We start from the raw sequence: 27,991 nt of genomic DNA, 5'->3' as shown, positions 1-27,991 counted from the left end.
ACGTACCTTCTCTGACGTACGTAGCGTCGAGCTGGAGCAGGCTCAGCAGCGGCCGCCATTTTGTGCAGTCGCCGGGAAGGAAGGAGACGCCTAAGCCGCGGCACTGCCGGCTTTACGCGTAGTTAAACCTACTCACCCTTTCTATAACCCCGATTCTCTGTGTTTTGCTCCCGTCTCCGACGAGAGAGGCGGCGACGGTGGCGTCTGCGACGGGAGACAGCGCGTCGGAGCGAGAGAGCGCCGCGCCTGCCGCCGCCACAACAGCGGAGGCGCCGCCGCCATCGGTCGTCACCAGGCCGGAGCCGCAGGCCCTCCCGGCCATCCGAGCCCCGCTCCCAGATCTCTATCCGTTTGGGACCATGCGCGGAGGCGGCTTTGGGGACCGGGATCGTGACCGTGGAGGGTAAGGGGGGAGGGGAGAGCCAACGCCGCGCGTCCTCGGGCGGCCGCCGGCCGAGCAGCGAGTCCCGACCCCGCGGGCGAGGCCGCCCGGGATCCCGGCGGGTCGGCGGGTCGGTGGGTCGGTGGCTGGGCCCCGGGCCCTGCGGAGCTGACGGGGGCGGCTGCCGGCTCTTCTGCCCCTCCTCGCGGCGGCCATGGCGGCGGGAGCGGGAGCGGGAGGGGCGGCCTGGTCCGGGCGCCGCTCGGTGTCTCCGGGCCGCAGCCTTCACCGGGCGCGGGGCGCGCTGGCGGCGGACGGGGACGGGGACGAGGCCTCCGGCTCAGCCGCGGGCCAAACGCGAAATGGCTTCCCCGGTGTTCCGGGACTGGAGAGCCGGCGTGAAAGGATGGGCTCAGAGCTTAAAAAGAAAGAAAAAATTGATACACACACACACACACACACACACACACACACACACACACACGTAAATACCATCCCTCTGTGTATAACTGGAAGGAAACACATTGGAATGTAAAGCTTGCGGGCTTTCTCTCCCAGCGCTCCTCTCAGCCCTGGGTTGTGGTGTGTGGGGGATTGAACTCTGGAGCCTCGGGCGTGAAAGTCTTCGCATAACCATTATGCTGACTCCCCTCAGTTTTTTTTTTTTTGGTTTATTTTGCCTTTATCGGGGGGTTAATGGTTGCCAGTCGGCTACCTGGGTAGCGCGTCTCGGTTTCCCGCACACGCTAGCGCCCCTCCCCCCAGGTTCCGGGACCGGCACTCACCGCCCCCGCACCAGTGTTGGCAGATTTTTGTCTTCTTGCGGTTCCAGTACCGGACTATCAGCACACAAGCATCTCCGTTTTCAATGTTTAGAAGTGACTTTAATCACTTAGGAGCAAGAACTTCCTGTTACCAAATAAAGTCGAGAATGACCCAATTAAAAATGACAATTTTAAGCTTTTAAATTATACCCTCAAAAAAAAAAAAAAAACTGGACTGAGGTCCAGAGAACATCTTGCACAAATGCGTCAGTATGCACGTTCGAATACAGTAGCGTTGTTGATGGTATGATAGTGGAAACAGCTCACATTCCGTGGCATTGTTCGGTAGAGTGCTGTACAGGGCGAATTGTGCTTGACTGAGCTCGTTGAAGCGTAGGGTAGTTAACGTCAGTTATAAACTTCTCAGATGCTGTATTTTTAAAATCTCGTGTTTCAGATTATATGTTTAGGATAACATCTTGAATAAGTACCAAGACAATAGGATGAAAGTAAAGAGGTTTTTCTTTCTTTCTTTTTTTTTTTTTTTTTTTTTTACAAAGTTCTGAACATTTGTTTTTAATTTATAAACTTTTTTTTGTTTGTTTTGGTCTCCAAGGGTTGTTGCTGGGGCTAGGTGCCTGCACTATGAATCCACTGCTCCTGGAGGCTATTTTTAAAAAAAATATTCCTTTTATTGCCCTTTTTTTTTTAATTGTTGTAGTTACTGCTATTGATGTCATCGTTGTTGGATAGGACAGAGAGAAATGGAGAGAAAGATAGACACCTGCAGACCTGCTTCATCGCAGGTGGCTCCCCAGGGGAGTCGGGGCTCGAACTGGGATCCTTACACCGGTCCTTGTGCTTTGTGCCACCTGTGCTTAACCCACTGCCCTACTGCCCGACTACCAGATTTTTTTTCTTTATTATTATTACTTTTTGAGAACAGGGCTACTTTGGTGAAATCTTAGAAGGAACTTTCATAACATCTATTCTAGATAATCAGTTCAAGGGAATGTGCCTTATTTAGAATTGTTGCTTCAATGACAAGGGAAGGAGGGTCTCAGGGTGACCTTTGGTTTATTTCGTGTTCATCCTTGAGCCTAATGATTTATGAAAGACACCACTGCCATTTTTAAAAAAATATTTATTAATGAGAAAGATAGGGGAGAGAGAAAGAACCAGATAATCACTCTGGTATATGTGCTGCCAGAGGACTGAACTCAGGACCTCATGCTTGAGATTCCAATGATTTATCCACCATTTTCTGGACCACGGCATTTTATTTTATACACACACCTATGCAATATATATATATTGTTCTATTCTGATTCCGAACTTATAGATAAGTTCAGCTGTAGCATAAGGGGTGGACCAAATTCTATCCATTAAATGTCAATACCTAATGGTCCCAAGAAAATGCTCTCCCATTAATCTCTCCCCCCTTCCGTTTTTCTTTCTTTTTTTCTTTTTTAAGTTTTCTACCAGAGCACTGCTCAGCTCTGGCTTATGGTGGTGAACACAGACTTTGGAGCCTCAGGCATGAGCCTTCCTTCTTTCCACAGGATTATTGCTGGGAATCTGCTCTGTGTTTTCAGGATGAATCTACCACTCCCAAGAGGCCATTTTTTCCCTCCCCCTCTTCATTGATAGGACAAAGAAATTGAGGGGAGGGCAGAGATAGGGAGAGAAGAGAAAGACACTTACAGACCTTCATCACTTGTAGTGCATCACCATTGGCAATGGGGAACCTGGGACAGGGGTCCCCTGGGTGCCCCTGGCCTTTTGTTTGTTTGTTTTGGGAGACCGCTGCACCAAAGTTCCCTTCAGTGCAATGAAGGCAGGCTATCTAAGTGAACTATTTTGCAGGCCCTTGGAAATGTGGGTTTTGTTTATTTTTACCAGAGCACTACTCAGCTTTGGCTTGCGGTACAAGGGATGAACTTGGGACTTCAGACTCAGGCATGAGAGTCTCCTTGCCACAACCATTGTTATTTACCTCACTCCTAGAAATGTTTTATTAAGCAGGGAATGGTCTTTAAGCAAGCTAGAATTTCAAGAACATGTTGAATTCCAGGAAATTGAGGCCCTTAACATTTGTTAGTACAGATTCTATCTGTTGATTAGAAACTAGACCCATCTGCAAAATGTGTTTTAAGTGGGTTAGAGGAGAAACGGCAAGTCAAAGGGACCGATAGAGCATACATGTTACAAAGCAGAGCCTACGTTCAAGCTGCAGGTGTGTCCCTCTCTCATCCCCTTCCCTCTTAGTTTCTGTCTGTATTCTAAAGATGAATAAATAAAATTAAAAAGAATTGTTGAAACAGTATCTGTGCTCAAATAGGTGAAGGTACAGATTGATTTTAGTGTGTGTGCTGCCTAAGTAAGCATAAAAGGACTGATTTTAAATAGTCTTGAGTTTCTAAATTCAGTTAAGATTTTGTTTCTTCTGTAAACATAGTGCTATTTGCCTGGGAACAAAAAGAATCTTAATAGGTAGAAGTAAGGAAGATTGTAGGGAGTCGGGCAGTAGTACAGCGGGTTAAGTGCATGTGATGCATTGGATCGACCTTCTCGTGGTGCATCCCGTGATTGGGGAAACTGACGATCCTTCCTAGCGACTGAATCCACATGGATCCCAGTCACTTTCAAAGCCAGCAACAAGCAGCTCCTGACAGCTTTCAACCTGGCGCTGTTGACTGGCTACGGAAGAAGGGCAAACGCTCGAAGAAGTGCACATGAGGACCAGTGGAAGGATCCGGGTTGGAGCCCCTGGCTACCCACCTGCAGGGGGGTTGGCTTCACAAGCAGTGAAGCAGGTCTGCAGGTGTCTATCTTTCCCCGTCTTCCCCTTCTCTCTCTCCATTTCTCTCTGTCCTATCCAAAACGACATCAATAACAACAATTATATCTACAATAAATAAATATTTTAAAAATTAAATCTTTGTTCTGACTAGCCTACTCTTTAGAGGTTGTAGCAGTGTTTGTTCCTATGCAGATTAGTAGGCAATAAGCTCATTATATCAGTAGTATAAAGAGCTTAAGGGGTTCAGTGAACCTTTTTTAGTTGGACCTTTTCTAGAAGTTTATTTGCTCCCTATCCAAAACCTACCCTTGATCTAAAGTTAATGTGCTCACTTATCTTCACGTCTGAATATTACACAAGAGTAGTGACCATTGTTTTATTCACATTTCTAGCACCCATATTGATACCATGCAAGTCTTTTTTTTGTTTGTTTTGTTTTTTATTTTATGTATTAAAAAAGGTGATAGAGAGGCACCAGTGCCTGAGTGTCTCGCATAACTGCTGGGAGCCAGCCCCAGCAAAAGTAATTGAGAGTCCCTGAAGGAAAGGGGGAGTCAGCGAGATGAATGAGTGACACATCAGCTGCTTAGGTGCAGGAAAGAAGTGTCTCTGCCGTCTCTCTGCAAAGCTGTATTTTAAACACTTTTTTTCTCCGATATAGTTGACATCATGTAAGATTTTTTTCATTAACATCAAGAATAACCTTAAACATCATTATTATATTATAGATATGTTTTCCTTAGAAAGTTCCCTAGGGGGAGTCGGGTGGTAGCGCATCGGCTTAAGTGTATGTTGCGCAAAGCACTAGGACTGGCATCAGGATCCTGGTTCGAGCCCCCGGCTCCCCAGCTCCCCACCTGCAGGGTGTTCGCTTCACAGGTGGTGAAGCAGGTCTGCAAGGTCTTTCTCTCCCCCCCCCTCTGTCTTCCCCTCCTCTCTCCATTTCTCTCTGTTCTGTCCAACAACGACTTCATCAGTAATAACTACAGCAATAAAACAAGGGCAACAAAAGGGAATAAATAAATATTAATAAAAAAACTTTTTTTTTTAAAGAAAGTTCCCTAGGGGGAGTCGGGTGATAGATAGCACAGCAGGTTAAGTGCAGGTGGCACAAAGCACAAGGATTCTGGTTCAAGCCCCTGGCTCCCCACCTGCAGGGGAATCGCTTCACAAGTGAAGTAGGTCTGAAGGTGTCTCTTTCTCTCCCCCTCTCTCCATTTCTTTCTGTCCTATCCAACTATGACACAATAATAACTACAACAATAAAACAACAAGGGCAACAAAAGGAAATAAATACGAAAGTTCCCTAGGTCTTGGGCATCTTGATCTCCCCTTGAAAGTTTCTTGGGTCTGGGATAGCCTGAATCTACTCTTGAAAGTTTCCTGGGTCTGAAGTAATCTAAATTTTCCCTTGAAATGGCCATCTGTGTTTTGACTGTTCTGACCTTCTGTATGAATAAACATTTCTCTCTGGAACTAAATCTAATAGCTTTTCTTCTTAACCCATTCTTGGATGGGTCTAACTAGATCATAAACCAAGTTTTTTGTAATATAGTAAGCTGTCCACCTAAAGAAATCTGCTGTAAAGTAAGCACACACCATGGGGGCTCTCTTCTGGTTAACCTTTCACTAACTTTTAGCTGTATGAAAGTTTACTAACTTCTACTTATATATCCTAACATTATCTATTTACACAACCTCTGTATTCATCATGGATGCCTATAAGTGGAAGTAGGGGGGTTGTGGATGAGGGTAAGCAATAGGACCTGTTTCTTTATATTTAGGTGGAGATCACAGTCTGCCACTCATGCTACAAGCCACCCATAGTTCTGGTTTTTGGTTCAAGTCCATCTAATGTAGAAGCTGTAGTGGTGACATATAGCTCTTTTTCTGAAAGCCTCCCAATGGGTACAGCAACTTCAGCTCTTAGGCCGCTTTTAGTCTTGTTACATTCACTGTCATAGTTGTCATAATGTACTACCCCCAGGATCTCTTATTGTCCCCAGGTTTTATTTGTGCATATCCAATATAGCCAGTAGGTCTTTAAATTATCAATTTAAGGAAAAATAGCTTCAGTTTAGTCTTAGGACTCCCGCTTTGCAATTAGCCCTAGCCTGCTGGGGCTGTGCCATACAGCAGGCCTGACTTGCCTCTGTCATTGTCCTCAGGTAATATTTGTAGCTTCTCATTAACCAATAAGTCTTCAAATGATCAATATAAGGAAAAATAGCTTCAGTTTAGTCTTGGGACTCCCTGCTTTGCAGTTAGCCCATGCTTGCTGGGGCTGTGATATACAGCAGGCCTGACATTGCTTCTGCCACATAATGGTTATGCTGTCTCCCCAGACCCCCCCCTTTTAAAAAATTTTTTAAATTTCTTTATTGGGGAATTAATGTTTTACATTCAACAGTAAATACAATAGTTTGTACATGCATAACATTCCCATTTAACAATGCAACCCCCACTATGTCATTTATCATCCTTCATGGACCTGTCTCCCCAGACCCCCCCCCCTTTTTTTTTTTTTTTTTTTTTTAACCAGAGCACTGCTCAGCTTTGGCTGATGGTAGTGCAAGGATTGAACCTGGGACTTCGGAGCCCCATTCTTGAGAAGTTTTTTGCATAACCATTATGCTGTCTCCCCACCTGCCATATATATATAATTAGGAGTATTGACAAGACCATAGGATAAGAGGGATACAATTCCCACCACCAGAACTCCATATCCCATCCCCTCTCTTGATAGCTTTCCTGTTCTTTATCCCTCTGGGAGTATGGACCCAGGATTGCTGTGGGGTGGGGTGCAGAAGGTGGAAGGTCTGGCTTCTGTAATTGCTTCCCAGCTGAACATGGGTGTTGACAGGTCCCTTCATACTTTTTTTTTTTTTAATGAGTACAACTGTACTTGCTGGTCCTGAGCACTTTACTGTCACAGGTGTTTTAAGCATGTTACATATAGCCATTTCATCTTCACAGCAAACCTAGGAGATAACATTTCTACTTTATATAAGACACTTATTGTGAAGAAATTAATGTGCTCGGGGTCCGGGCGGTAGCGCAGCGGGTTAAGTGCACATGGCACAAAGCACAAGGATGGGTGTAAGGATCCGAGTTCAAGCCCCCGGTTCCCCACCTGCAATAGAATCCCTTCACAGATGGTGAAGCAGGTCTGCATGTGCCTTTTTCTCCCCCTCTGTCTTCCCATCTTCTCTTGATTTCTCTGTCCTACCCAACAACAACAGCAGCAGTAACAACAATAATAATGACAATAATGGTAAACAACCAGGGTAACAAAAGGGAAAAAATAGCCTCCCAGAGCAGTGGATTCGTAGTGCAGGCACCAAACCCCAGCGATAACACTGGTCTGGTTACTTGTAGTAAAGAGAGAGACTTTTGAGCTGCTTTTCTTTTTTTCTTTTTTTTAACTTTTTAAAATACTTATTCATTTTCCCTTTTGTATTAATTATTGTTGTTATTGATGTCATCGTTGTTGTATAAGGCAGAGAGAAATGGAGAGAGGGGGAGAGAAAGATAGACACCTGCAGACCTGCTTCACTGCATGTGAAGCGATTCCCCTGCAGGTGGGGAGCCAAGGGCTCGAACCGGGATCCTTACGCCGTTCCTTGTGCTTTGCACCACCTGCTCTTAACCGCTGTGCTACCCCAGACTCCCACTTTTGAGCTTTTTAAAACATCTACAAAAAGTAAATATGGATGGGGGTTGATTGTATCCTATAGCCTGTTTTTTCTCCATTGCTTATGTCATCTAAGGTATATTTCTTTTAAAATATTTACAAGTAAGAATTTTTTGTGTTTCCAGATTTGGAGCAAGAGGTGGTGGTGGCCTTGCCCTGAAGAAATTTGGTAATCCTGGGGAGCGTTTGCGGAAAAAGAAGTGGGATTTGAGTGAGCTTCCCAAATTTGAGAAAAATTTCTATGTGGAACATCCAGAAGTGGCAAGGCTAACTCCAGTAAGTTTTGGGGATTGGTTTATGTACTTTTTCCCTCTGTACACAATAATGAACCAAGTTGGGGCTGGATGGTGGCTCACCTGTTTAAGCACACACATTCTGGGTGCAAAAGGACCCAGGTTTATAACTGCTATCACGTATTTTAACCTATTGTATTTAATTTGGATTCTTAGTAATACTGATGATACTCATAGAAGAACTGGCTTGTTTTTTGAGACTAAGGAGATAAGCAGTACTGATCAGCTCTAGCAGATGAGGGTGTTGGGGATTGAACCTGCAACCTCAGGCATGATTTTCTGGTACACTGCCACTTTACTGAGAAGAATCCAGTTTAAGTCTGTACCTAACGTATTGCTTGGTTTTCATTTATGTATACTTCCCAATCAGTTTGTCAGTTGTGATTCTGTATACATGGAATCCAGGTTCAGTTCCCTGTACCATCATAAACTAGAGTTGAGTAGTGCTCCGGTTAAAAAAAAATAAAATAAAGGCTGAGTACATCATATATTTTAGATGTACTCCCTTTTATCATTTTAAACTCAGTTTGTTTTGTTTCTTTTTATTTCATAGTATGAAGTTGATGAACTGCGCCGAAAGAAAGAAATTACAGTGAGAGGGGGTGATGTTTGTCCAAAACCTGTTTTTGCCTTCCATCATGCTAACTTCCCACGTGAGTGTTCTTCATCCTGGGATCCTCGCTGTTAAAATTGGTTGAATAGTAAACATGAATAATAATAATACATATTTAAAGGTTGATCCAGAATCAGAATCCTGCAAAAAAGACCAGCAGAATATTTTCACAAAAGTGTATCCCATCCCCACCCCCCTACCATCACCACCACCAGAGTAATCACAGGGCTCAGTGCCTGCATTGGTTTCTCTGCTCCTGGAAGCCATTTTTTTCTTTCCTCTAGATGGAGTGAGGGAGGGAGAGAAGCAGAAACACCATAGCACTACTCCATCCCTTTTGAAACTTCTCTGCTCCCCTATGGTGATTCAGGCTTACAACCAGGTTCTCTTACACAGGGCTGTGTTTTACTGAGTGAGCCATCTACTGGCCCCTCTGTCTTATGTAACTTCCTTTAGATCTACTCAAGGCTAGAAGTAAATACCCTGATCATAAAAGATTTTTTTTCATAAAAGATTTTTAGTGCTTATATATTCTCTTGATTTAGAACCCTTTCCCTACCCCCTCTATTTTTCAGACTACCCTGTTTTTTCCCCTGCTCTTAATGAAGATAGAATTAAATTGCTTAATAGCAGAATATTTGAATTTTGCAAACAATAAGTGACTAATATGGTCAGGCCAGATGGTTTAGGGAGTGGTTTTCAAGGGGAAGAGTAGAAGTAGCAGTACAATACTCTGAGAGGTGGTAGTCATGATTGAGACAGTCATTAAACTTGTTTCCCCCCCACCCAGGAAAGATGTAAATTTTGCGTTGACTTAGGTGTGGTGTTTTTTGTTTTTATTCTTGATTATTATTAGATTTACTCAAAAGCAATAATCTTTTTTTTTTTTCAGAATATGTGATGGATGTTTTGATGGATCAGCATTTTACTGAACCAACTCCAATTCAGTGCCAGGGATTCCCTTTGGCTCTTAGTGGTCGGGATATGGTGGGCATTGCTCAAACTGGTTCTGGGAAGACATTGGCGGTATGTTTTAACAAGGGAAGATTTAATATTCAGTAGCTTATTTTACTACTGTAAATATCCCATATAGTCACAATTCATAAAATTGTCATTCAGATAATGTAGGTGATGTCTTTTTTTTTTTTAACTATATGAAATACATGGAAGCATTTAAGTTCGAATTTATATTGAATACATCTGCAGTGTTTTTCTTTTTTTTTTTTTTTGCCTCCAGGGTTATTGCTGGGGCTTAGTGCCAGCTATGAATCCACTGCTCCTGGAGGCTATTTTTTCCCTTTTGTTTCCCTTGTTTATTATTGTTGGATAGGACAAGAGAAATTGAGAGGTGTGGGGGTGAGAAAGACACCTGCTTCACCATTTGTGAGGCAACCCTCCTGCAGGTGGGGATTGGGGTGTGTTCTTTTTTTCACTTCTATTTAAGTGTTTGTCAATTACCGTAATGATAAAGAATTATGAAGATGTATTGTGGTATAAGATTTTTACTCTTTTTTTCCCCCCTCTTCCCAGTATTTGCTCCCTGCCATTGTTCATATTAACCACCAGCCGTACTTGGAAAGGGGAGATGGCCCAATTGTAAGTGTGTTTCAATTGGAATTCAAAAAATAACTAATAGTGGTTATTATGATTCTGAGTTACTATGATATATTTTCAGATTTAATGTGACTTTTATTTTTTCTTTCCCAGATCACTGCTCATTTCTGGCTATTGGCACTGTGGGGGATTGAACTGGGGATTTTTATCATTCTAAGTTTAGCTTTCTAAGTTTAAAGCCTTATAGCTCTATTTCAGTCAGTAGTAAACATGGTTCGGGCCTCATTGTCACCACTGCATTGCACTGCTGTTGTGGAAGCTTAGCCTTGATCATGTAGCCACATCTATTACTGAACACCAAAAGCAACAATGCCCATTTCCATCAAGAATGTAGTTAATTGTTCAGTGATGTAAGGGATATAAGGAGGTCTGAGGTGAGTCCTCTGCCCTGTGTATCCAAGTCAGTTTAGGGAGTTCTGTATTACAGTAATAATTATGCAAATGTTGGACGACAAACTTCTTCTGTTTTAACAATTTTCACCTTTCCTGTTTCCGAATAAAATTAGGCTAGAATCAGAAATATTTTGAGGGTGGGGGAAGCAGCATAATGGCTATGCAGAGACTCATGCCTGAGGCTCCAAAGCCCCCAGTTCAATCCCTCACCACTATAAGCCAGAGCTGAGCAGTGCTCTGGTAAAAAACAAACCAAAAAAATTGAAAATATTTCTTTTTTTTTTTTTTAAGAATTTATTTATTAATGAGAAATGTAGGAGGAGAGAAAGAACCAGACCACTCTGGTACATGTGCTTCCGGGGATTGAACTCGGGACCTCATGGTTGAGAAGCCAGTGCTTTATCCACTGTGCCACTTCCTGGACCATGTATTTTTTTTTTTTTTTCCTCCTTAAACCAGAGCACTGGTCAGCTCATGGTAGTACAGGGGATTGAACTTGGGACTTCTGGAGCTTCAGGCATGAAGAGTCTCTGCATAATCATTGTACTATCTACCCTCTGAAAATATTTTCTTCGGCTGAGTTTGTGCTTGCTGTATGCATTTATAAATAATGTATTTCATGTTATGTCTAGAAATAGCACATTATGTGTATATCCTTTTACTACCACTAGTCCATATCTTACATATGTTATGCTCAGTGGATAAAGGGACACCTGGTAATCTGACGTGGTTGGTCAATGCTCAGAGCAGGGTTTATTGCTGACAGTGTATCTGGTGACTTATTTCAGTGTCTTACTTTTATGTACTTTTGGTCAACTATTTGTCACATTGTCTGTAAATTTTTTTGCCTAATGTGCTTAAGAATTTAAATTAGGTATTAGAAAAGTATCAGTTCTGTTTTTTTTTTTTTTTTTTTCCAGTTCTGTTTTTTAAAAAGATTTTATTAATGAGAAAGATAGGAGAGAGAAAGAACCAGACATCTTTCTGGGACATGTGCTGCCAGGGGTTGAACTCAGGACCTCATGATTGAGAGTCCAATGCTTTATCCACTGCGTCACCTCCCAAAAGATATGTTCTATCTTTTTTTTTTTTTTCTTTTTCAGTTCTATCTTTTTGTCTATTTCTAATTTTAAAGCCATTTGTTCATTTTGTGAGAGATTGGCTAAAACAAGCTCTAAGCCCATTTTGTTATCATATAAATTGTAATTGTATCAAAAAAACTATTGGGACCGGGTGGTGGCAGACCTATTTTATGTGCACATTACAATGCACAAGGACCCAGGTTCAAGCCACCAGTCCCCAGCTATAGGGAGAAAACTTCACGAGTGGTGAAGGTCTGCAGGTGTGTGACTCTCTCTTCCTCTATCTCCCCCTTCTCTCTTGATATATGACTGTCTAACAAATCAAACATGTATCTATACTTTAAAAGTAAACTGTTGTTTGACATGCAGAATATTAAGATGTTTTGCCACACAGTATATTCTTTCATATTGCCTCCTACCCCTGTCTCCACATATTTTGGAGGTACCATATTTATAGACAGTTGAGAATAAATTAGATCACCTGTTTATACTTTCAACTTAAGTGTCTCAAGTGGTTATTTTTGTTTGTTTCAGTGTCTGGTTTTAGCTCCAACCAGAGAGCTTGCTCAGCAGGTACAGCAGGTGGCTGATGACTATGGCAAATGTTCTAGACTGAAGAGTACTTGTATTTATGGAGGCGCTCCTAAAGGTCCTCAGATTCGAGACTTGGAGAGAGGTAATTTTTGAAAAGTGTATAGAAATAATTGTGTATTTTACATTACTACTTCTCTATCTCCTTCCTTCTCAGCTTCTCTCTGTCTTTATCCAAAGAATGAATAAATATTTTAAAAAATAGTTCTCTGGCATAGTAATTAAAGTGCTATTTTGGGCAAGTTAAGTATGAATCAAGAATTAAATAATCTGGAGACATGGTGGTTATACATCAATTGTTAAATACTGCTTTTCCATGTGATGTGTCATTTTATTTTATTTTTTTACACAGGTGTTGAAATCTGTATAGCTACTCCTGGGCGCCTGATAGATTTCTTGGAGTCAGGAAAGACAAATCTTCGTCGATGTACTTACCTTGTGCTGGATGAGGCTGACAGAATGCTTGATATGGGCTTTGAACCCCAGATCCGTAAAATTGTTGACCAAATCAGGGTGTGTGAAGCTATTGATTTTTCTATCTAATGCCCTTCACCTATTGCAGTTTCTTGACCTAAGAGCCTTTCTTTTGTTTGGTAGCCTGATAGGCAGACATTGATGTGGAGTGCAACCTGGCCAAAAGAAGTAAGACAGCTTGCAGAGGATTTCCTTCGTGATTACACCCAGATTAATGTAGGCAACCTGGAGTTGAGTGCCAACCACAATATCCTCCAGATTGTGGATGTCTGCATGGAAAGTGAAAAAGACCACAAGTATGAAATGATTCAATTTTTTATATTCTCAGACGTTTTCTAATTATGTTAATGGAATTTACTTTCAGGGAAATCTATTATTTTTGAGTCTTTGAAAACATTAAAGTATTGGTAACTTTTCCATTATTGTATTACTTATCAGAATATTGTAGTCAAAGACAAGGATTTTAGATGCTTTGATTCTGATCCCAGTTCTGAGGATTATCAGCTGTGTAGAAAGTAATGTAGGGGCTGGTTGGTAGCCCACCTGATTGAGCGCATGTGTTACAATGTTCAAGGACCCAAGTTCGAAGCCCCTAGTCCCCACCTGCAGGGGGAAAGCTTTGCAAGTGGTGAAGCAATATTGCTTCCTTCTTTTTTTTTAAATTTTTTTTTAATTATCTTTATTTATTTATTGGATAAAGACAGGTAGAAATTGAGAGAAAATGGGGTGATAGAGAGGGAGAGAGAGACAGAGACACCTGTAGCCCTGCTTCACCACTTGTGAAGCTTTCCCCCTGCAGGTGGGGACCAGAGGATCGAACCTGGGTCCTTGCGCATTGTAACGTGCGCTCAACCAGGTGCGCCACCACCTGGCCCCTATTGCTTCCTTCTTGATTTTTGGCTCTATCCAATAAATAAATAGATTTAGACAAAAGATTTAAAAAAAAACAGTAATGTAAAAAAAAAGTGTTATCACTTTGGAAGACTGACTTTCAGACATAACCTCTGTATAGTGCACAGGAAGATGGCAGCTGTCGGTTTTCTTTTCAGGTTGATCCAACTCATGGAGGAAATAATGGCTGAAAAGGAAAATAAAACGATAATATTTGTAGAGACAAAGAGACGTTGTGATGATCTCACTCGCAGGATGCGCAGAGATGGGTGAGTATACCACCAGGGTAATAAGGTTCAGGTTTATAGTTAAATAAATACTCCTGAGTTGGTGTTGTATTATGTTTCAATAATACCTAGTCTGTTCTTTATATTTTATTTTTTTTATGAGAGCACTGACAGCTCTGGCTTACTGTGCTGCAGGGGATTGAACCTGTGACTTTGGAGCCTTGGGCATGAAAGTCTCTTTGCATAACCATTATGCTATCTACCCTGCCCACTTTTGCACTTTATTTCTTAATTTATTGGGGGATTAATGGCTTACAGTTGACAGTAAAATACAATAATTTGTACATGCATTAACATTTCCCAGTTTTTCATATAACAATACAACCCCTGCTAGGTCCCCCCCCCCCAATGAGAAAAATAGGAGAGAAAGAAGTAGGCATCACTCTGATACATGCGCTGCCAGAGATTGAACTGCTTGAGAGTCCACTGCTTTTATCTACTGCCCCATCCACTCCCTCCACCACTCTTTACACTTTAAATGGGCATAGTTGTCTGTTGCCATACCGAACATACCTTCACAATTCAGCACTTGTCTTAAAGCTTATTTTTCCCTCTTAAGATTCCTAAAGGGCGCTGGGCAGTAGCTTAGCAGGTTAAGCACACGTGGCGCAAAGGACCGGCATAAGGATCCCGGTTCGAGCCCCAGGGTCCCCACCTGCAGGGGAGTCGCTTCCCAGGCGGTGAAGCAGGTCTGCAGGTGTATATCTTTCTCTCCCCCCTCTGTCTTCTCCTCCTCTCTCCATTTCTCTCTGTACCATCCAACAACAATGACATCAATAACTACAACAGTGAAAAACAAGGGCATCAAAAGGGAAAATAAATATTTTTTTTTAAAAAAAGATTCCTAAAATACTGATCACTTTTCTTTTTGGCAGTTGGCCAGCTATGTGTATCCATGGAGATAAAAGTCAGCCGGAAAGAGATTGGGTACTTAATGGTGAGTTAAAAGCTAAACATTGGGGCTGGGCAGTGGCACCTGAGGTAGAGTGCACAGATTACCATGTACAAAGACTGAGGTTTAAGCTCTTGGTCCTGCTTGCAGCTGGGAAGCTTCAGAAGTGGTGAAGCAGTGCTGCATGTATCTCTTTCTTCCTCTCTGTTCCCCCATTCTCTCTCAATTTCTCTGTCCTATCAAATAAAAGAAAGGCAAAAACAAAAAAGGGGGGAAATGACTGCCAGAATCTTTGGATTTGTTGTGCAGGCACCAAGCCCCAGTGATAACTCTTTCAGCAAGAAAAACTAAACATTCTCAGTGGTATTTATAGGAAATCTCTATTGTAAAAGACCAAGTAGTAAATAATATCATTTCACTAGAACACTGGTCAGTTCTGGCTTACTGTGGTATCAGGAATTGAACTTGGGACCTTGGGCATGGAACTCTTTGCGTAACCACTGTACTGTCTCCTTAGCCAAATAGTAAATATATTCGCGGACTGTGTGATGGTTCCTTTCACAGCTATTCAATTCTGTTACAGAATAAAAATAAATTACTAATACACAAAGGAATTCTCTGTATCCCAATTAAAAATTACATGTAAAAAATGGGCAGCATTTTTAGATTATCTTTATTTACTGAATAGAGACAGAAATTGAGAGGAAGGGACGGGGACACAGACACACACAAACACACACACACACACACACACACACCTGTAGCACTGCTTCACCACTTGCAAAGCTTTCCCCCTGCAGGTGGGGGCCGGGGCTCAACCCAGGTCCTTGCACATTGCATCAGGTGCGCCACTACTCTGCCTCTTAGATTTTACGTTACTTTATAGACCAGAATTGGGCCTTGCTTAGTTGAATAAGCAAGTTCTTGGCATGCCTTGAAGGTCACCAGTGCTGGCTTTTCTAACTTTTTCTTAACAACCTTCATCACAGTTACATTTTATAAGCCTTTGTAAGAGGTTTATGGGCTGAGGAGATAGCATAGGGGTCTATGCATTAGCCTTTCATGCTTGAGGCTCAGAGGTCCCAGATTTTAGTTTTTAGATAGAAGCAGGTAGAGATAGTGAAAAAGACCACTACACTGAAGCATTCTTCAGTATGATAAGACCAAGCTTGAGCCTGAGTTATGTATATGGCAAAGCAGTACACTAGCCACGTGAGTTATTTCACTAGCCTACAGGCAATCCCCAGCACTGTCATAAGCCAGTGCTGATATGTATATAATTAACCGAGAAGTTTTCCAGATTCTGTTCTTTTGAGCTTTTTGTTCAGGCTTTGCTTCATGTAGGCATGGTGATAAATCGTTAACTCAAATCTCTAGTTCCTCTTTGTCATATCCCTTTGGGATGATGGGTAAAGCTGAAAGTTCAGGCTTCTAATTATGGCTTAGTCTTTGACGACCACTGTCAATCTAGGAGTTATCTTTCTGTCAGATGTGTCCCTCATAAGAACAAAAAATAGTCTTAGCCATACCCAGGAAAATTGAGGAATTTGGCAGTTCTGTGTCTTAGCTGCTAGGGTAGAAGTTAGGATAGAAGATTTTCCTAGCATCCATATTGGAGAGTTTAGAAGAGCTCTAAAAAATACAGCACTTAGCTTTGATTGCATAACATGGCTTTTTACCGTGTGGTTTTTTGTGTGTGTTTTTGCAGAGTTTCGTTCTGGAAAGGCTCCTATTCTCATTGCCACAGATGTAGCCTCCCGTGGGCTAGGTTTGTATAGATAGGTGTCTCTGTCAATGGTATACATGTATCTTTTTGGTTTAAATATTTGTCATTTCAAATTAGAGCTTGTATATTCTTACACGTTTAGTAAATATTTAAAGCATTATTTATACAAAGTGGATCCCCACTCCCTGAAAAATTTTTTTAACCTTGGTGTTTTGTGTTTTTTTTTCTTTTTGTTTTTTTTTCTTTTTTTTTTTTCCTTTTTTCTTTTCAAAGTCTCTTCCTGCTCCTAACAAACAGGCTTTGGTCTGCAGCAAGGCCTAGGCATGACTATTTGAACAATTAGAGGGAGAGGAGACAATCAGTTAAGCATCTCTACTTCCTGCTTGTAGTCTATTTCCTGGCTAGGCAGAATTTGCCTGTTTGAACCTAGCTGTTAGAGCTAACTTCTTCAGATAATCCTTGCCCTGTACCAATTTATCTAGGCTTGTCTATATAAGTTGTGAGGAGGTCTGTGTCTATGAGTGCAAACGTTATTTGGGGATTTAGTAAGGCCAGTAATTTAGATTTGCACTGCCCAATTGTATTCACTGAAGTATAATCTTTATGGTCTCTCAAGTTACCCCCCTCCTACTGCTCATTCTTACTGATACGCTGTCTTCCAGTTTAAGAGCTTACTATGAAGCTGATAATTTTGGGAGTTTTCAGCAAGTCATTTAAGATAGGTAGAGATATGTTGTGGTACTTTAACCCATTCTAAGTTACTCAGATGTAACTGGGAAATTTTATATTAAAATATTTCCATCATGAAAATTTGAAATTGTTGATAGGTATTTAATTTATTATCCAGTAAGGTGAGAGGTACCATATCTGTAATATTTAGCTTAAAGTGAATAAAGCTGGAATACTAAACTAATGAAAGCTTTTTATACATTGCACTCAACCATTCCCTCCTTCAGAGGTAGTGACCTGCAGCGATGACTGAAAATTGTCTCTGCCCTCTGAGGTCATGTCTGGATCTGTGCGGTTAGAACTTGGGCCTGTTGGGAGAAGAGGCTGAGAGGCCTGAAAGCAATTTATATGAAAGCTTTCAGTAATGGTTTTTAAACAGGCTTGCTATGTGCTGGTAGCTTCTTTGTGCATCTTGCCTAGACAATTTAAAATATTTGTCCCTTGTATTTCGAAACTGAACCGATTGGCTGCTGTTAGAATAATTTAGACTCTTAATCCCACCCCAACTCATATGAGTGAGGGGAGAGGGAAGGTACCTGAGTCTGTTTCTTGTTACTCAACATCAGTGTTGTTTTGGGCCCCTTTGTTTGCTGCCTAAAAATCAAAGGGGGAAAACCCGCCAAAATGGCAGAATGCTGACCAAAGGTCCTACAAGATCCTGGAAAGTGAAGGCTTCTACCTCATAGGCAGGGGTGCAGTTTTCAGCTGAGTCACCAGGCCTTTTTTCACTTCCAGTCAAGCGATGGCCTCTTAAATGTTCCCTTCAGGTAAGTTCTTTGATTCCCATAATTTTGTAAGTCATCTTCAGGAACCACAATTTATTCCCTTTCCACTGAGATTTTCTTTCTTTTTTTTTTTTTTTTTTTTAATTTAAACTACACACTGTTACGCTAAAAGTACTGAATTTATTTTGTTTTGTTTTTTAACAGAAGCTTTGGTATCAGCTGCAGATCACTCAGTACATGGCTGAGGCAAATCTACATTGGGTCGAAGCAGCTCTAGATGACTAGCCTTTTGGCTATTCCCATTCTCTCCCAATTAGTAATTGGAGATTTCAGGCCATGCCATGAACTTAACAGGCTAAAAAGTTCTTATCTTAGGCAGCTGACCAAAACATTAACTTTTCAATTTCTTACCCTGCTACAGCATCTTCTCTAAAGGCAGCAAGATAATAATTGTGGCAGTGCCCAAATAACACCAGAGCAAGCTTGACTGGAGAAAAGTGCTGTATGTGTGCACACAGGACACCTTTCTAGTCTGAAGAACTTGCACCATGCCTGGCCCACTCTCCTAATACCCCCACCCTCCCCCAACCCCTCGAGAAATACACCTAGTATCTGAACTGTTGCCTCCAGTCCCCAGTGCTTTCTGCTAGGAAAGTGCTCTGTGCATCCAGTGTAGTAGTTGAACTTGTCTGTGCCCATGGTCATACACAATGGAATTGACTAAGGAGCATATTCCTCTAGCTCTGAAGATGTGGTTGTGGAGCATAATTTTTCATCTCCAACTCACTTTTATCCTGGCCCCATGCTTTTCCTTTGTTGCATCAACGACCCTAGCCGGAGACTCATGCTGCCCCCTGTGATAAGTGCCTTCTCGTCTTTCTGGTGTGATTTCAGGACTTTAGGGGTCAGTAACGACTGAGGAGCCTTTATTGTAATAAGAAACAGACATAATGCCCCTTTCTTCACAGACCTTTAAACAGCTTTTTATTTTTACTTTTTAAGTCACCCCTCTTCCCCCCCCTGAAATTAATCCAGTCTGGGCAATAGATGCAGTCTGACCCTTTGGATGTAACTTACATATTTTTTATTAATTATTTTTTCTACAACCACCCCAATTATCCTTGGGGGGAGGCGTTGGAGGACCTGAAATTTTTACCCGAACCCAGGTTCTCCGGCGCTTGGCAACCAAATGGGGCTACAGAGAAGCATCTAAGCCAGTTCACAGAGCGAGCGTGTGTGGGGACTTCTCACTGCCACGGACCCTTGATGCATGCTCCCCGCGCTCCAGTGGTCCCGTGTCAGAAGGCGGAGTTTTCGAAAGGAGGCCGCCAAAAATAAAAGGCAAAGAGACGGGATCGGCTGCAGCGGTTTCCCAAAGGAGGAGGGAGTGTGCATCGGTCTGGTAACAAACAGAGAATGTTTTTTTTTTTTTAATTACTTATATCACAAAAATCTGTGTTTTATCTAGGATATTTTCTTAATATTCTTTGTAAAATGCAGATTTTTTTCCCACAAAACATTAGGATTCTGTTATAATCTTAAATTTGTTTGTATAGGTTAAAATAATACATTTAGCTAAAAGCATTACACTAACATTTACATACTTTAAGCATTAGGTTATTCAACCCAATTCCCAGCAGTGGACAGAACATAAAAGTTGTGTCTCAAGGTTTTGTGTTTTTTCCCACACAGGTTGCGTAGATAATTTTTGATAATTGGAGCAAGTACTGAGTTGAAATAACCTTGAGTTTACCTTAAAAAAACCAAAACCCTTGTTTGGCAGAGCTGGGCTTGGCAATATAGTGAAATTTTAGTGTAATGTGCTATTATGATAATTCGGAAAGATAATTTGCATATTTCTGCAAAGGAAACTAGGTGTGTACTTTGTCTTTGATCAGTTTTAAAATATAAGAGCAAAATATTAAGACTAAACATTAAATTTCTCAAAATGTAGTAATAAAGTAAAGTTTCTTTTTCATTTTGCTCTGTGACTGGTTTAAAGGTAAGTGTATTATATTATTGGTAGATTTTGCCAGACTTCTCCCAACAAAGTAGAAGTGATTAGGCTTTGTAATTTAATGGTGGTCTGACTTTATCTACACTCTAGTTTTGGAAAGGACGGAACTACAATTTGGCACACAACTTCTGTGTGTATATTGATTAAAATATAGAAGCGGAGGGAGTTTTGATGGTTGAATGGCATATTCCATTAGCATTTTAGAGCTGATAGAGTGGTTTTGTGTGTGTGTTGCGAGCGAGGATCATTAATCTTTTACTCTGTTGGGATGAGTCTTTTTTTTTTCTCCCTTATTTTAAAGTGGCTACTAACTTGATCTTCTCTCCTCTTGCTGTCATCTGCATTTATACTTTCCACCTATTGGCATGTCCTATACCTTCTCTCTCCCTGTGCCATCAACCTACACACTGACTGGTTCCTTGGCTCTGAAGATGTGGAAGATGTCAAGTTTGTGATCAACTATGACTACCCAAACAGCTCAGAAGATTATGTGCATCGAATTGGTCGAACAGCCCGTAGCACCAACAAAGGCACCGCCTATACCTTCTTCACCCCAGGGAACCTAAAACAGGCCAGAGAGTTGATCAAAGTACTAGAAGAGGCTAATCAGGCTATCAATCCAAAACTGATGCAGCTGGTGGATCACAGAGGAGGAGGTGGAGGAGGAGGTAAGGCTAAGTCCTGGAATTTTCCAGAGACTTGTACCAAGGTATCTTTTTGTCTTTTTTTCCTGGTAAATTCTGTGAGACTTAATGCTGCTTAGTGATAAAAGACAATGTTTGATAGTGGTCACAGTTATAATCGTTAAGGCATACTTGGGGCCCTTTTGTGATTGTTTTGCTCTTTACAGCATAGTTTGTTTTTTTTTTAAGATTTTATTTATGAGAAAGATAGGAAAGAGAAACAAAACAGACATCACTCTGGCACATATGCTGCCAGGGATCGAACTCAGGACCTCATGCTTGAGAGTCAGTCCAAAGCTTTACCACTGCGCCACCTCCCAGACCACACAACATAGTATTTCTGTAGATGATAAAAAGCTGACCTTTTTTGAATTAATGTTCATAAGTAAGCCAAATTATTGGTGCTTTATTGTCTTCTAAACCCCCGTAGGGTAGTGTGGGAGGTTTTCTTAACGTCAGGAATTTTATAGTTTTTTTTTTTTTTTTTTTTTTTTTTTAACCAGAGCACTGATCATCTCTGGCTTATGGTAGTGCAGGGGATTGAACCTCAGACTTTGGAACCTCTGGCATGAGAGTCTCTTTGCATAACCATTATGTATTTTCTCCCCCCTCTGCCCTGCTGTATACTGTTTTTTGATAATAGGGATTACTGTAACTAGCTGTTGAGTCAGTGTTGATCTTTTACAAAATACACAAGGAGTTGAGCCTTTTGACTTTCAACCAGTATTTCCACTCTTCCCGATTCAATGAATATTCTACATTCTTCTTCTAGCGTTTGCCCTTCTTCCGTAGCCAGTCAACAGCGTCAGGTTGAAAGCTGTCAGGAGCTGCTTGTTGCTGGCTTTGAAAGTGACTGGGATCCATGTGGATTCAGTCGGCTAGGAAGGATCATCAGTTTCCCCAATGAATGGGTACTCACGGGATGCACCACGAGAAGGTTGATCCAATGCAACCCAATATTCTACATACTAGCAAGTCTCTAAGAATATTTTTTGTTTGTTTGTTTTAGAAATGGGGTGTCACTTGAATTTATATTTAAAAGCTTGAGGGATTCTGGTGCACTTAATAAGTTCATAAAGCAAGCAGTACTAGAGAACCACTATATGCTAATAAAGAGCCCCTTCATGAAGGGGCCAGATGGTGGCAAACCTGGTTGAGTGTATATGGACCTGGTTCAAGTCCCTGGCCCCCACCTGCAGGGGGAAAACTTGACAATTGTTGAAGCAGGGCTGCAGGTGTCACTCTCTAGTCCCCCATTGCCTTTGGATTTCTAATTACTTTCTGATTGAGAGGGATAGGAGGGGAGAAAGAGAAAGAATCAGACATCACTGGTACATATGCTGTCAGGGATCAAACTCAGGACTTCATCCTTGGAAGTCCCACTGGGCCACCTCTGGGACCACTTTTTAATTTTTATTCCCTTTTGTTGCTCTTGTTTTATTGTTGTAGTTATTGTTGCTGTTGTTGGATAGGACAGAGAAATAGAGAGGAGAGGAAGACGGGGAGAGAAAGACACCTGCAGACCTGCTTCACCACTGCAGGTGGCGAGCCGGGGACTCGAAGTAGGATCCTTACTCCAGTCCTTGTGCTTCGTGCCACGTGCACTTAACCTGCTGCGCTACTGCCTGACTCCCTTTTTTTGACTTTTAAAAGACACTTTATTTTTATGAACACCATAGAAAGATGGGATACTTGGGATCGGTCTTCAAACCTCAAGACTCTGGCCATTGTAGCCCCTGCCACTTTTCCCTGTGATTCGCCTTTGTATTACCAAGTACAGCCTAGGAGCTGATGAAGATAGCTTTACTGGTAACAGATCTTACTAAAAAGCAAAACTCCAGCAACTAGTCTCTGTCACAATCTTCAGTATTGACACTGCCAAGAAACCTGCTGAACAAGTTAACATTTCTTATACTCAATTCTTTCTCTTTTTTCCTTTTTGTTGCCCTTGTTTTTATTGTTGTTAATTGATGATGTTGTTAGAAAGGACAGAGAGAAATGGAGAGGAGAGGGAAAGACGGGGAGAGAAAGATAGACACCTGCAAACCTGCTTCACTGCCTATGAAGTGCCCCCCCCCCCATGCAGGTGGGGAACTGGGGCTTGAACCAGGATCCTTACACTTGTTCTTGCACTTTGTGCCACCTGTGCTTAACCTGCTGTGCTACCGCCCGACTCCCTCTTAAACTCATTCTAACAGAAACTGGTGAAAATCAAGAGAGAGGCATCAAAGCCCCTGTTCTGAAGTAGAGGAAAGCTGAGTGGCAGCTGCAGGTATGCTGACCTGTGCTGTCAAGAGTCTCTCCAGGTTATTCTTGTCTGCAGCCTTTGGGTTTCTCTGTTTCTACCACTAAATAAAATTTTGCAAAAAATTAAATTTTTATTTATTCATTATAAATGATAAGAGTAAGAACCAGATATCACTCTGGTACATGTGCAAAAAAGAATCCCTTCATGATAGTATGAATTTAGCTGCATTTTAAAAAAATCTATGGCATGTCACCTAATCTCTTTTATAATTGCTCCATGTTTACAACTGATATTTGCTGATCCCTGAGATGTTAAAAGTACTGTTTTGGGGATGGGCTTAGCGCTAAAGAGAATGTTGAAGGGTGGGGTAGATAGCATAATAATTATGCAAAGAGACTCATGCCTGAGGCTCCAAAGTCCTAGGTTCAGTCCTCCACACCACCATAAACCAGAGTTAAACAGTGCTCTGGTAAAAAAATAAGTATGTTAAAAATTAAATTTTAAAAATGTTTTTAAACGAATGTTGAGAGTCGGGCGGTAGTGCAGCGGGTTAAGCGCACGTGGCACAAAGTTCAAGGACCTGTGTAAGGATCCCGGTTCGAGCCCCCAGCTCCCCACCTGCAGGGGAGTTGCTTCACAGTTGCTTCTCCCCCTCTCTGTCTTCCCCTTCTCTCTCCATTTCTGTCTGTCCTGTCCAACAATGACATTAATTAATAACAACAACAATAAAACAAGGGCAACAAAAGGGAATAAATATTTTTTAAATTTCTTTATTGGGGAATTAATGTTTTTCATTCAACAGTAAATACAATAGTTGTACATGCATAACATTTCCCAGTTTTCCATATAACAATACAACACCCGCTAGGTCCTCTGTCATCCTTCTTGGATCTGTATTCTCCCCACCCACCCACCCCAGAGTCTTTTACTTGGGTGCAATAAGCCAATTCCAAAATACTTTTTTAAATATTTATTTATTTTCCATTTATGTTGCCCTTGTTGTTTTTCATTGTTGTTGTAGTTATTGTTGTTGTTGATGTCGTGGTTGTTAGATAGGACAGAGAGAAATGGAGAGAGGAGGGGAAGACAGAGAGGGAGAGAAAAATAGACACCTGCAGATCTGCTTCACCGCCTGTGAAGTGACCCCCTGCAGGTGGGGAGCCGGGGGCTCGAACCGGGATCCTTATGCCGGTCCTTGGGCTTTGCGCCACGCGCACTTTACCTGCTGCGCTACCACCCAACTCTGAGTTTTCTTTTTTGATCTTGTTTTTCAACTTCTGCCTGAGAGTGAGATCATCCCATACTCATCTTTCTGTCTCTGACTTATTTTACTTAACATTTTACTTAAAATTTTCAAGGTCCATCCAAGATTGGCTGAAAATGGTAAAGTCACCATTTTTTATAGCTGAGTGTAGTATTCCATATTGTGTGTGTGTGTGTGTGTATACCACAACTTGCTCAGCCACTCATCTGTTGTTGGACACCTGGGTTGCTTCCAGGTTTTGGCTATTACAAATTGTGCTGCCAAGAATATATGTGTGCATAGATCTTTTTGGATGGGTGTGTTGGGTTCCTTAAGATCTATCCCCAGGAGAGGAATTCCAGGATCATAGGGTAGGTCCATTTCTAGCCTTCTGAGGGTTCTCCAGACTGTTCTCCACAGAGGTTGGGCCAATTGACATTCCCACCAGCAGTGTAGGGGGTTCCTTTGACCCACACCCTCTCCAGCATTTGCTGCTGTTACCTTTTTTGATGTATGAGATTCTCACAGGAGTATAGTAGTATCTCACTGTTGCCTTTATTTGCATTTCTCTGACAATCAGAGACTTGGAGCATTTTTTCATGTGTTTCTTGGCCTTTTCGATCTCTGGTGAATATTCTGTCCATGTCCTCCACCCCCCATTTTTGTATGGGTTTATTTGTTGTATTGAATTTTTTTTTAAAGAATGTTGAACATTTTTGTGCTTTTTTTTTTTTTGCCTCCAGGGTTATTGCTGGGGCTCAGTGCCTGCACTATGAATCCACTGCTCCTGGAGGCCATTTTTTCCCATTTTGTTGGCATTATTGTTGCCATTGATGTCATTGTTGTTGGATAGGATAGAGAGAGATGGAGAGAGATGGGGAAGGCAGAGAGGGGGAGAGAAAGACACCTGCAGACCTGCTTCGCTGCCCGTGAAGTGACTCCCCTGCAGATGGGAAGCTGATTGAACTGAGTTCCTTACGCTGGTCCTTGGGCTTTGCGCCATGTGTGCTTAACTTGCTGCACTACCGCCCACCCCCTTCTCTATGATTTCTATATTACAGTGTTCAAAGACCCGGGTTCAAGCTCATGGTCCTCACCTGCAGGGGAAAGCTTCATGAGTGGTGAATAAAATAAATAATTTTCTAAAAAGTTGTGCACACCACACACATACCCCTTGGGGATACAATCAATGACTGATTCAAGAATGTGAACTCTGATTTGGTCAAGGGCCCACCCAGCATCTGAGATTACAACAAAGTACTAGAGACCATGGTAGCTAACTCTTCTCAACAAGGTTGTCTTTCTCAACTACCCAGTAGAATTTTTATGTGGTTATGCTCGAATCATACCTGTAACTAAAAATTCCTTATATCCTCCCATCAGGAGGTCGTTCTAGATACCGGACCACTTCTTCAGCCAATAATCCCAATCTGATGTATCAGGATGAATGTGACCGGAGGCTTCGGGGAGTCAAGGATGGTGGCCGTAGAGACTCTGCAAGCTATCGAGATCGTGGTGAAACCGATAGAGCTGGTTATGCTAACGGCAGTGGCTATGGAAGTCCAAATTCTGCCTTTGGAGCACAAGCAGGCCAATACACCTATGGTCAAGGCACCTATGGGGCAGCTGCTTATGGCACCAGTGCCTATACAGCCCAAGAGTATGGTGCTGGCACTTACGGAGCTAGTAGCACCACCTCAACTGGGAGAAGCTCACAGAGTTCTAGCCAGCAGTTTAGTGGGATAGGCCGGTCTGGGCAGCAACCACAGCCACTGATGTCACAACAGTTTGCACAACCTCCAGGAGCTACTAGTATGATAGGTTACATGGGGCAGACTGCCTACCAGTATCCCCCCCCTCCCCCCCCTCCTCCTCCATCCCGTAAATGAAACCACTCAAGTGGTAGTGACTTGACTTCATTTAAAGAAATGCTATCTTTTTTTTTTTTTCTTTTTGTTTCTTTTCCTTTTTTTCCTTTGTTTTTTATCCCAACTGTTGTGATTTGTCTTTCATACAGATAGTTAGAATTTAATGCCAGGTTTCTTTTGCCCGCCAAAATGACCCAGTCTGTAATTACAGATTTTGTAAAAAAAAAAAAAAAAACAAAACAAAATAAAACAAAAAACAATATATATATATACATATGCATATGTTTAGCTGACTGAAAGAGGTTTTCCCCCCAACTTTTTGCATGTTGAGGACATATGAGCTATTTTTCATCTTAAAAGAAAGTATAAGGTTACAGGCCCTTTACATTAGCTTCTTACTCCCTTTTTTTTTTTTTTTTTTCACTTCTTGAGTTGGGGAGGATTTAGTTGGGGAGGATTTAGTGGGGGAGAGGGATGAAATCTGCAGAAGATGGCATCTGTGCATAAGTTTCTCCAAGTAACTGACTTAGAAAACCAAGAGAGAGTTGTCTGTGTGTTTCCCATATTACTTTTTAATGTTTTTCAAGCTGGAACAGCGCTTGTATTTTACCATGGCGTTGTCATTTTGGCTGATTCTTAAAAATATTTGACAGTTTAAAAATCTCCTTTACTCTCATTACTCCTCCCTTCCCAGTTACTGAAGGAAAAAAAAAAAAAAAAAAACCTTAGAGTCAGGTTAGAAATTGAATTACTGGGTCTGAATTTTTTTTTTTAACTATCTTTTAAATTAAAATATCTTTTAAGTGTTCATTGCAGTGATTAAATGTAGCATCTCAGTGTCCTGGTGGAAACTGCCTGTTTTTTCTTTTATAACCAGAAAGCATCTATGAAATTAATTTTCCAACCAGATAGCTGCTATGAGCAAAACCAATATAAAAGCCCACTGGTAGTTACTTTATTAACCAGTTAAGTATACATTGACCTACAGTGTAAAAACCACCTTTAATTTTAAACAATATACTCAACGGGCAATTGTTTCCTTTAAACTCAGTATATGTAGAGCTAGAATAAAAGCAACTAGCTACTCATCCCTTTTGGCCAGGTTATCTTGGATAAAGAATCTTAGGGATTTCTTAAGAAAGAACTTACTCTATTCTCTGCAGTGCTTTGTAACAGCTTTTGGATGCAAATTTTCCTCGGCATCCTTTTGCACTCTGCTTTTTACAGGTAGGTAGTGCTTAAGAAAAGCTATAGAGGACTAAAACCATAGTCCTTTCACTTTTCCTCCATCTGAAGGTAGGTGAGTTTGTACCCTTCATACTAATACTGTTTCACAGAAATCTATAGCAAGTGGGTGTGGAATGAATATCTGTTCTTGTTCACCATAACTGAACAGAGAGATGACCCTAGGAACTTATGTATCCAATGTGGGATTATTGACGTGTTCCCCCCCCCCCCTTCCTTAATGTTGCTGTTCCTATTGACTCACAGGGTAGTTAAGTTCAAGAGCTGCGGCTCCACGGCATTCTTGGTTGAGGTCTGAAAGTGCTTCCTGGTTTGTAAGATCTAAGAACTTGAGTTTTGGCTGTTTTCTCCTGCCCCTTGTAAAATTCTTCAAGGAGAGAGAAGGGATTGTTTCTAAGTGATCTGAAAGTATGGTTGGATATGTAACATACAGGTAGGTTGTTAGCATAAGTTATATTATGTGCATGTCAGAGCTTTGACAACTCTCCTTTTTCCCACCCTTAACTGAAATTGAGACTATGGGAGGATGGTAGGCCTAGGCAAAGCTGCTCCATGCTGTGCTTTCATACTGAAGTGTTAGACCACAAGCACTGGCCAGTAGACATTTTTCTATACCAAAATTCAAGATTATTTTCCCCCCTTTAAACCAGACGTGCCGCCTCTTGCAGATCTTCACAGCATCTCTTTGTGGGTCTCCAGGTAAACAAGTGGTGCTTGGTCTGCTACTTTTTTTT

The 27,991-nt window shown here is 41.6% G+C and overlaps 1 protein-coding gene, 1 non-coding gene and 1 pseudogene across 2 annotated transcripts; 1 reads left to right on the top strand and 2 right to left on the bottom strand.

Moving 5' to 3' along the window:
• The first annotated feature begins 31 nt into the window (after positions 1 to 31).
• DDX17 (DEAD-box helicase 17) lies at positions 32 to 26,272 on the top strand. Its single transcript, XM_007519315.3, has 13 exons — positions 32 to 403; positions 7,769 to 7,919; positions 8,490 to 8,589; positions 9,442 to 9,575; positions 10,080 to 10,145; positions 12,173 to 12,314; positions 12,582 to 12,742; positions 12,827 to 12,999; positions 13,753 to 13,863; positions 14,757 to 14,818; positions 16,482 to 16,541; positions 20,402 to 20,638; positions 25,528 to 26,272. Exons 1-13 carry the CDS (start codon positions 360 to 362, stop codon positions 26,031 to 26,033), a joined length of 1,947 nt encoding a protein of 648 aa, XP_007519377.1. The 5' UTR covers positions 32 to 359; the 3' UTR covers positions 26,034 to 26,272.
• Positions 10,372 to 10,499, bottom strand: LOC132538516 (small nucleolar RNA SNORA1). The gene has a single exon (XR_009549869.1). It is a non-coding gene; the product is annotated as a small nucleolar RNA SNORA1 (small nucleolar RNA).
• On the bottom strand, positions 22,896 to 23,016 carry LOC132538515 (small nucleolar RNA SNORA44; annotated as a pseudogene).
• Positions 26,273 to 27,991: the final 1,719 nt, after the last annotated feature.

Source organism: Erinaceus europaeus, chromosome 4 (genome assembly GCF_950295315.1).
Source record: "Erinaceus europaeus chromosome 4, mEriEur2.1, whole genome shotgun sequence".
Lineage (NCBI taxonomy): Eukaryota > Metazoa > Chordata > Mammalia > Eulipotyphla > Erinaceidae > Erinaceus > Erinaceus europaeus.
This window is presented reverse-complemented; position numbering and strand designations above follow the sequence as displayed.